Source organism: Castor canadensis, chromosome 7 (genome assembly GCF_047511655.1).
Source record: "Castor canadensis chromosome 7, mCasCan1.hap1v2, whole genome shotgun sequence".
NCBI classification, from domain to species: Eukaryota; Metazoa; Chordata; class Mammalia; order Rodentia; family Castoridae; genus Castor; species Castor canadensis.
The window spans coordinates 72812669-72823056 of NC_133392.1; the positions used below are offsets into that span (position 1 = coordinate 72812669).

The 10388-nt window shown below is 47.0% G+C and overlaps 1 protein-coding gene across 1 annotated transcript; it reads left to right on the top strand.

The window, feature by feature from the left end:
- The first annotated feature begins 276 nt into the window (after positions 1-276).
- Gpr15lg (G protein-coupled receptor 15 ligand) lies at positions 277-7713 on the top strand. The gene is made up of 3 exons (XM_074079320.1): positions 277-435; positions 2084-2164; positions 7158-7713. The coding sequence occupies exons 1-3, from the start codon at positions 366-368 to the stop codon at positions 7241-7243; spliced, it is 237 nt and encodes a 78-aa protein (XP_073935421.1). The 5' UTR covers positions 277-365; the 3' UTR covers positions 7244-7713.
- The last annotated feature ends 2675 nt before the right edge of the window (positions 7714-10388 follow it).

Here is a 10388-nt window from a genome sequence, read left to right on the forward strand (position 1 = left end):
TTGCACTTGATAGAATTATTACTGACACTAAAAGTTAACCTTCAACCCTGTGCAGTGACTCTTCCCCACTGCAGAAGTTTCCTGCTCTGATCCCAGAGGCCAGGTAGACAGCTCTCTGGGCTAGGCATTTACAGCTTTCTGTGTTACAAGTCACAATGCTCTTGACTTCTCGGTTTTTTTGTTTTTTTTTTTTTTTCCTCTTGGGAGGGGCTGACTCTTACTTTTTATGAGACTTCCAGGGCTGCAGTGCCCTACCCATTGGGAAACGCCTCTCTCTGTCACTCTATAAATGTCCACGGGGGCCCAGGGAGGCCTCCTCTGGCACAGCTCTTTCCCCCAGGACGTGAGACTCCAGCCACTTCACTATGAGGCTTCTAGTCCTTTCCAGCCTACTCTGCATCCTACTCCTCTGTTTCTCCATCTTCTCCTCAGAAGGTAGGGCTGCCCCACAGGTTTGCTGGTCCTGAGCCACAATTCCAGTATGGAGGAAGGTTCTAAACAGGAACCATTGGGGGGAGCAGGCCTCAGCAGGCAGTCAGTCTGAGCTCTGGAAAGATTCTTGCTCAGGAGCTCTTGCTCCTGAATGACAGAACCTCAACAGGTGGCTTTAGACCCCAGTATCTCTACCCAGAGCCCCAGCTCCCTGACACACTGATGGCCTAAGTGAAGCAGCATGCTTACCATGCGCACACATGACTGTTCCACCAAACAGCAGTGCCAAATGAGTCCTTACTGTCTGGAAAGTCAGGAGCAGCCCCATGGAAAGAGTAAATTCATGCTGGGTGCATTAATGACTAAATTAATTGGTTCACTATCTGAATTTAAACATCCTAAAACCTCACACACAGAAAATACCCACAAACAGACAGGATAATGGGAGATAGTGTTGGGTGTGTTTATGTGTGTTCAGAAGTGGAAGACATAGTCTTTTCATCCCTATGGATATGAATATTTAACTTTTCTGCCTTTCTTGATGCAGATAGCTGAGTACCGGGGGATTTTTTTCTCTTGCTTAACCCTCCTGAAACTACTTTCTTTTATTTATTTATTTTGCCTTAATGGTTGTAGTCATTTTAACATTTCATAGAGCTAAGTGCATAGAAACATATGAAAGGCAGAAAAATACCCATAATTTTATGGTTAAGAATAGCCATGTTCAATATTTCTTTACTCATTTTCAGCCGTACACCAGCATGTTTAACTATTCAGTTGATATATCTCTATGTGTTCAACATTCATTTATCACTATATTATTGCAGTTACCAAAAATACGGATGATTGAATTTATTCATTTATACCAGAATGTCAGCACAGTCATCTCTGAGCAGTGAGATTAAAGGAAGTGTTTATTTGTTTAAAAAAAAAAGGAGAAGAAGAAGAGAAAAAAAAAAAAAGGAGGTATTGAAGTATTTGTTCTCTGGTGCAAATGTGCCACCAAGACAAGGGAGAAAGGGAGGCAGGGATTAGAATTCCTCATAAGCACAACCCACAGCATGCTATCTAACAGACCTCTAGTTTTGGACATGTTACTCAAATGACAACTCACTCGAGGATGAATACCTTGCCCCATAAAGCTTCCTATCTCTTTAGGACTGTAAAATTCCGGAAGTAGCATTATTTAATATTTGTTCGTGTAACTTGCCACTGAGTGAAGTATGCTACTATGAATTTTCATACTTGGACATTTCAATGATTCATAACTTTGCACTATAATAAGTGGGGGGAAAACACATGTATATAAAAACATCTATATTTAGGATTCTTTTCTTAGACTAAAAAGGTCATTATTGCGTGAAAGGGCAAAGACATTTTTCCACTTGCCAAATGGTTTTTCAGACAGGAGCATGAGGAAGTGTACTTTGCAGGCACAGTTACCTACTAATGCTGACTTTGTTATTTGTGAAAGGTAGCACAACAAAGCCTACCTCTTCTCTCCCAGAGCCTGGCTCATCCTGGGTTTCCCTGAGTTAATATTTCTGGGCCTTAGGAGGGGAAGCTCACTCAAGCTGCTTCTGCACAGACTTGCCCCAGGGGTCCCAAACCCACTAATGGAGGGTCTGTGCCCCTTTGCACCCACGCTCAGGGAGAAGGCATCTTGCCAAGCCCTGGAAACTCAGGCCCTGCTGCCACCTAGTTCCTAGACACAACCTGAAAACCCAGAAAGGTAAGTACCTACATCCTGTCCAGACTTCTGGGGAGAGTTCTGGGAGGCCAGGAGACACACCAGACATGTAATCAGCAGCCCCCTGACATCAGGTGCTGATGCAGAGAGGCCCACAAATAGGGGTGCTCACATCCTCATGGAGAATAGAAATGCATCCCCTAAAGAGGCAACAAATCAGCTGTTCCAAACTGAACACATTTTGTCAAGGAAAAGCAGAAAGCAATTAAGAAATTGTGTAGGGGCTGGGCATGGTGGCTCACACCTACAATCCCAGACTCCAGAGGCTGAAGCAGAAGGATTGAAAGTTAGATGCCAGGCTAGGCTACTACATAATGAGACCCTGTCTCAAAAAACCAAGGGCTGAGGACATAGCTTAGTGGCAGAGCCTAGCACACACAAGACTCTAGGTTTGATCCCCAGCACCATCAAAAAAAAGAAAGGAAGGAAGGAGGAAGAAGAGAGGAGGGAGGGAGGGAGGGAGGGAGGAAGAAAAGAAGAAAAGAAGGAAGCAAGGAGGGGAAGAAAGAAAAGAAAGGTGTGGAGAAGCACCCATCTCCATCCTCTGAGTGGGAGGCATAGAGGAGGTATCATTTATAAGATCCAAGGAAAGGTCAGGAGCCTGCATGAGGATGGTGGAGATGGGGGAGGGCAGCAGAGGAAGCAGCAGGGGTAAAGCCCTGAAATTGCAAGAGGGAGGCACACGAAGAAGAGAGGAGCTGCACAGACACTGCAAACCAAGACTGGCTGCCTATGAACCTGCAGCACAGGCAAGAGTGTATGTTAGCAGCAGGTAGGTGGGCCGTGTGGGTATGAAAAATTCCAACTTGTCAGGAGACAAAATCCAGAATGTAGTCCCAGGCTGGAAGATTAGAGCAACAGTCTGGAGGCTCAAAACCAGGATCTTTGGTCAGCATGAGGCCCAGAAGAGTAAGACTGCCCTTTACCAGGGGAGGAGAAGGAGGTGGAGGGACTAAGAGATGAGGAGGAAAGACCCAGCCCAGGAGAGCTGTGGCCTGTGTCTGGAGCTCCCAGCACTAGGGCTCCAGACCAGGGGCAGTTTAACACATTGGAGTTGCTGGCCCAGAGTGTATGGTTAGGAATGTTGTACTTCTGTGGCCTTTGACTAAAGTCATAGAGCACAGATGAGGCAAAACCCTAAATAAAGCCTGCAGACCCTGGAACCAGACAAGCCTGACACCAACCTAGAGCCCATGCTTCAGCTTTCTGTAGCCCTGCTTACTCCTCTGGAACATGGACCAAGGAATCAATGACCAGTCCCAGAGCCTCATGTCCTTATTTCCTACCAAGGGTCCTGTCCATCTAAGGGGAAGCTTAGGTTTGAATGAGAGGGGAGGCAAAAGGAGGAAGGCAGGATGACTCTAACCTCAACCCCTCTGAGAGGCTGACGGCCCCTCCTGTCAACTGGCATCACACCCAGCCCTAGCTGGGTAAAAATAACCAGTTCTCACACACACACACACACACACACACACCTTGAGAACTGAGTGTGAAGCATCTGCCCAGGCGAGGTGGAGGGTGAGCTCTGGCTGACTGCAGCACTGCTTCCCTCAGGCCTGGTGGAGGAGGAGCTGAGGAGCTGCAACTTCTGTGAAAAAAGGTGCAAACCTAGGGAAGAGAGAGATGGAGGCTTCCCACTGAGGGTGGCCTGTTCCAACCTGCCCCTCTCTCTAACCCCTCCCTGAAATGGGAAGCTCAGAGGCAGGAGAGAAAAGGGAAGATGTGGTATATGCCTCCACTCTGCATACTACACACACACACACACACACACACACACACACACACACACACACAAACACAAGTGCACACAGTTCATAGGAAACACTGTGTGTTCCAGGTTCACTCCTTGTACATAGCAGAAGAGCAGACTTTCTTGTTAGTCATGCAATAATCTAGGAGAAAGATCTAAGTCTATGACTCCTGTGTAGAGACTGAATTTATTTGTGTGTGTGTGTGGTTTTTAAATTCCACTGTAGAAATTTATGAGCAACTTAAAATAGGAAGAGTGAAACAAACATATTTACTGAGTCCTTACCAGTGATCTCGTTTAAATGCCTGGATCTACCCTAGGGAGGTCTTGTCACCATTGTATGGATTGGCAAACAGGCTCAGAATGAAACCGATGCAGAACAAAAACCAGAATCTGTGGACCTCTTTCCCCTACAACAACCTGCCTCTTCCATGGAGGGAAAGTTTCCTGCAGCTATGAGTGAGGACATGCTAGACGCAGACTTCCTGGAAGGAAAGTCTCCAGGTTGGGCTCTCAGCTCCCTCACCCTCAGGCTGTGCGTCCTTGAGTAGGTTCCCAGCATGGCCGAGCCCCAGTCTCTCATCTATGGGAAGGCCGTGGTGAGAGAATCCACCTAGCCAGGTTGCCATAAGAAGTTAATGGAATGGTGTCCATAAAGCACTCACATCCAGCCTGCCACACAGCACCCTGTAAACATGGCCTGCTGTTGCCAGGGAGGAAGGCAGTAGGGAGGTTCCAGCACCCAACACCAAAGTCCACGCATTCCTGCTCAGGCTTGGTGCTTCCCCCATCATCTGGGCCAACCCTGGGATTCAGAGTGAAGGAGGGAAAGTGTGAATCAGGGCGTTATGTAACCAACAGCAAGATTTTGGGGTGTGCCTGGCTTCTGGAATCTATCCTCATTTCCCAAACTCACAGATAGGAGAGTGCCTGCACCACTGTCAGCAAGAAGGAGAAACACATGCCAAATAGCTGCTGCTTCTCATTCTAAAGTGTTTCCTGAGCTTTGCTTTGTATTTAAGTGCTATGCTGGACCCTTTGGACTGACACCATGTGAAAGGCCTGAGATTCTGGGTTAAAGTAACAAAACCATCTTCTCAACAATTAATGTGAAAAATGAAAGCATGACTCAAGTGGGAGAGTGATTGCCTAGTAAGCTTAAGACCTTGAGTTCAAACCCCAGCACAAAGAAAAAAGAAAGAATGGCTGATTTCCTAAATTGATTACATTTACCAATTCACTAAAAAACAAAAAAGGCTTTCTTAAATATTTAGCAAGTGCATAACATCTCTGTAATATTTTTAAAAAAGAACATTCAATATACTGAGGAGTATCAGGCATTGGCCCGAAGTATGAAGCTACCCAAGCTAAGCTGGGGTCAGACAGACAGCTGTGTATTCCCCACTAGCTGGAAGGTCTGTGAGTCTGTAGCTTCGGTCAGGCCACCTTTCTTGCGTGTATCCTGAGGCTGCCAGAGGGCAAGCTCCTAGGAAGGACCCTGGTGCCCTAAAGACTGCCTAGATCCTGAGAGCTGCTGTCAACCTTCCTGCTTTGAAGTTCAGCAAAGGGACTCAAGCCAGAGTAGCAGACTGAGGGTGGAAGTGGTGCCCAATTCCTCCCCCCACCTATCACCATCACCAGGAGGTTGTCTCTGTCTTTAAGAAGGGCCTTAGACTACAGGGACAAAGGGCCTTAGACTGGGGACTCTGTGGTGGCTTGAGGGTCTCAGTACTGGGTGGACAATCCAGAACAGTAGACCCTGGAAAGGAGGAGATGGAAAGTGCTGGCAGCACATCCTGTCCAGCGGACCAATCAGAAAGAACTCAGACACGTGGCCTTGAGCTGAGCCATTGCTGCATTGGTGACTCAAAGTAGGAGGTATTTATGATTTCCTGTGAGTTTACATGTCACCTAGGCATGTCTTCTAAGTCTTGGCAAGTATCATCCAGTCATTCTTTCTTTCTTTTTTCTTTTTGTAGCCCAAGCTGGCCTCAAACTCATGATCCTCCTGCCTCATCCCCCCAAGAGCTGGGTGCAGGTATGCACCACCATGCTTGGCTCCTTCCTTCTTCTAAGGTTTGGAGAGGCAACTCTCTGATCTTGGCTGGGTTCTCCCACTTATTTGAAACAACTAGACCCTCTTGTACTTGGCCTTTCGTTCTCAAAGCAGGGTAGCCCAGACTTGTTCACCCAGGGGTCACAGTGTTCCACTTATGAGACTGAGAACACATAAGGCTTCTTGAATTCTTTGGGGACTCAGAACTGGACCACCTTAGCTCTGACTCATGTTATCAGCCAAAGCAAGTTACAAAGCCAGCCCAGATGCTAGGAGCAGGAAATAAACCCCCATATCTCTATTGGAGAAGCTGAAGGGGTGGAGAATTACCCCCAGGTTTTCTTTTGGTCCATTGCAGTGTTCAGAAACAGAAAAGGCCATTCTGGAATCTAAAGGTGGGGACTGGGACAGAGGGAGAGTGACAGGCAGGAAATCAGGGGCTTCCACTGAAAATGCTGGTAGAAAATTCTTAAGATCTGTTATTAATGGAAAACAGTAAGTTACATTTTATGTTGCTATGATGATCATGAGAAGAGAAAAGCACTTTAAAGTAGGAAGAAAATCATACCAGTGTTAGCACTTATTTACAATTAATGAGTGAGGCTGTGGATGATTGTGGTAATTAAATTCATTTTAGTATAGCTAGTGCTTACGAGGTGCAGTATTTACATCTGCTCACACATTTAATCCTCACAATAATCCTAAAAGTTAGATACTATGGTTGTCCTCATTTTTACATATGCGGCATAAAGCACAGAAAAGTTAAGTAACTTGTTGAAGGTCACACAGTTAGCAAGTGGTCCAGCTGGGCTTTGAATCCAAATAATTTAGCTCCAGATTCTATGTTAGTAACTTCCACATTAGAGTGCATATAGTAATCATCTAGAAACAAGAGAGAAAAAATAATTTCATTACCATAATTCAATAACCCTTCTCATTCATTTGTGTCCTTTGTTTTTTCTTTTTGTTCAAAATATATTTTAATTTTTATTGTTTACACTAAAGTCCCCTTCTGGGCTCTAGAGAGGATGGTAGATCTGCTCCTTGCTTTGAGTTTTTTAAAAAATGCTTATGTTTGAGAATAAGTCTTAACTGTGTCCTCTTCTTTCTCTCCATCCCCCACCCGCCTTTGTTGCCCCCTCCTCTTGTCTGCTGTTGCTCCTCCCCAGGAAACCATCTGAGGGGCTGCAGAATGTGCAGGATCAAGCCAGCCAAAGGCTTATGGGTGGTGCCAGGGGCACTACCACAGGTGTAGTGATCCCAAAGCCAGGCTCCATCCAGCTGAGACCTTCACGTTCAATGCAGAGACAACTGGAGGCCCCTTTTGACTTCACAGCAGTGAGCAGTGATGTTGGAGGGTTTTCTCATGCAGCAAGGACCCTGGAGAAGTTCTGGAACTCTAGGGCCTGCTCCCAGTCATGCCATCAACCTTCACAGATAGTTATTGTGAATCAGACTCAGCCCCCATGGCTTCAGCCTCCACAGAACCCCTCCCGTGCTGAAGGTGAAGGATTCCATCATGATTTGTGGCAGCTACAAATCCAGAGATTCCCAAGCCTACTGGGGTGCAGGTTAGCAAGACCCAAGGAGTCCAGACCTAGGTCTGCCCCAGCTCCTACCATTTAGCCACCAGCAATGCAATGGTTCTTGAAGGAACCTCCTGATCTAAGTCTGCTGAGAAAAACTCCCAAACAAACAAATAAAAAAAATAAACACACAGACAAAGTGCGTACAGTATCTTTGCTTGAGAAAGTTGGTGATGGGGCCTGAGCCAAAATGTTCTGCTGAAAAGGAAACTGTCCCTGAAGAACCTGAAGGTCACTCCCTCACAGAACAATCTAACCATGCGAAGAAGAGAAACAATGGCTGGGTGTCTGAGTCCAACACACCAGGATGCAAATCCCAGCCCTGCCAAGGAGTTTCTCTGTGACCTGGACACAACAATTCCTTTTTGTTTAAAATGGAGATTATGTAAACTTCTCCAAGAATAAGTGGGCAGGTATGAAATGCCTGCATAGGGGCATAGCTCAGGGAAGTTCCTGCATTTCCTGACCTACTCTGGGGGTAGGGGTGATGTTCACAGTAAGCACAGAGCTACTGAGCTGAGGTACAGAAGAGACAGATGGTTCAGGTCTAAGAGGCTTATCTCTCAGTAAATCTCCCTTTAATCTGATTCCCCCAGCAATATGAGAAGCCCCATTAACACAACATCCACAGGAAGAGATGAGAACACCAGGCCGACCAGGTACAAGGTTGATGCATGGAGATTCCCCAGGGTAGGGTCTAGAGACAGCTGTACCCAGCCCAGTCAGCAGTCTTCATCTTGTCATGGCCCAAACTTGCCAAGTGCTTCTCATAATCACTGCCTGAGGGCTCCCTCACTAACTCCTCTAGCCCCTCATTCTCGTACAAGACCACAGTCAGACTCAGTGGTGATTCTGAGGCTCACAGAAAAGCAAACATGGTCCTCTGACATCTGAGAGGCAATCATTGCTCCACAAAATTGTGAGCGCCAAGGGAAGACCTGACAGTCTGTCAGCGGGGTTACAGGAACTAACACAGGAAGTCAACTAGAGAAGAGGTGTGCATGTGAAATGTGTGTGGGGAGGGGGAATGTGGTGTATGGTATTGTGTGTGGGGTACACTGTGGGGGTGGAATTGTACATGCATGTAGTATGTTACATATGGCATGATGGTGTGTATAAATAGTGTGGTGTAAGTGTGTATGGTCTGTGTGTGTGTGTTTGGGGTGTGTGGGGGTGGATAGTGTGAGTGTTTGGCACGTTGTGTTGGGGTTAGATGTAGGCACAGCATGAGCCTAGCACGAAGACTTGAGTGTTGGAGCAGAGTTCTTCAAATGGACAGCAACATCAGGGGCAAAATGGAAGGGGAGGATTCAGCCTAGGCCATTTAGAAAGACTCAAAAGATCATCAGGTATTTGGGGGCTTATCTTGGGAACAAGGAAGAAAGAGATGAGGGTCAGCAGGAGAGAATGAAGGAGTCAGAATGAGCTGGAGTAGGTAATGCATAGGGGGAGGGATGAGGCTGTTGGAGAGCGGTTGAGTGACCTTGGTGACTCCTCAGTTTTGAGGGCTGTGGGAGACTAACCAGACCCCTGCCAGGAGTTCCCTCACCAAGGAGGCAATCAGCAATGGGAGAGCTATAGTTCCTGTGTCCTGTCCCTCATCCTTCTCCTCTTTTTCCACACCCACCCACCCAAAAAGCTATAGAACACACACATACACACACACACACAAAACCTCACAAACATACTTAAGTCCATTAGGAAAAATGACTCAAAGGCCACATGCCCCATGGCTGAACTGAGCCCCTCCTGGAAATGGAACAAGGGAAAGCAGGAGCCCCACAGCCCCAACCTCCCTGAGGGGGCACAGGTGGGAGTAACAGGCTAATTAGTGCATGAGGAACAGGAAGACACAGCCTGGCCCTTGGGGCATGGGAGCACCTTCTCTGGGAGCCAGAGTTGCAGTGCCACAGCTCAAACTCTCTTGCCATGAAAGAGTCCAGAAGATACTGGCCTTCCAGGGACATTGGCCCCTCAGAGAAAAGCCCAGGCCCAAAGCATAACAGGAAATAGATCTGAGGACCCTGCCCATGCCCTACCCACCTGTCACACCTGTCACAACATTTCCCTGAAGAATAAGGTGAAAACTGAGTGAGTCCTAAACAGGGATGGTGGGCAGGAGGCTCAAAGTCCCTTTGGAGGCAGGGTTGCCTCCCATAAAGACACCGCAACCTGTCTTTCCCACCCTCATCAGCCACCTCCAGAACTTGCAATGTGGGCTTTTATACTTTCTCTGCAGTGAAAGAACTTTGCTATCCAATAGTAGATTGACTCTGTGGGAAAGTCTTATGAATATGGCTATCTAAGCTTGGGGAAAAACCCAAACATCTGGAAGTGACTTTAAAATAACAAGACTGAAATTTTTATGTTGCCCTAACTGGCTTCTTGAAGAACCTAGACAGGCTTACAGGTTATCATCGTTGGGTCATTAGAAAGTGCACGATCTCCATGGCAACTAAAGGAGTATATACTCCCCGAAGTAGGGGACATCTGGTATAGCTGGCAGAGTAGGAGCTTCTAAGACAAATTTGGGGATCAAATGATGACTTCGCCATCTGCCCACTGCATGACATTGGAGGAAATCAGGTGGCTTCTCAAAGCCTCAGGTTCTCTGTCTGTAAAATGAGGCTAAGACTACCCATCACCCCTCCACACTCATCCCTGGTTTATCCAGGGTAAACCACCTTCCAGAGACCTGCAGAGGGCAGGCCCTGGGTGGCCAGCAGTCACCAGGCAACTCCATCACTGCCTTTTGGAAGCCTATAGGAAAAGGTATGTCCAATGCTTCAGTCTGGTCTCCCTGGGGGTGGTTGG

Coding starts and splice junctions, on each gene's coding strand:
- Gpr15lg (XM_074079320.1), top strand. CDS start 366: ATGAGGCTTCTAGTCCTTTCCAGCCTACTCTGCATCCTACTCCTCTGT. Junction 436..2,083: donor CTCCATCTTCTCCTCAGAAG/GTAGGGCTGCCC, acceptor ACCCACGCTCAG/GGAGAAGGCATCTTGCCAAG. Junction 2,165..7,157: donor CAACCTGAAAACCCAGAAAG/GTAAGTACCTAC, acceptor GCTCCTCCCCAG/GAAACCATCTGAGGGGCTGC.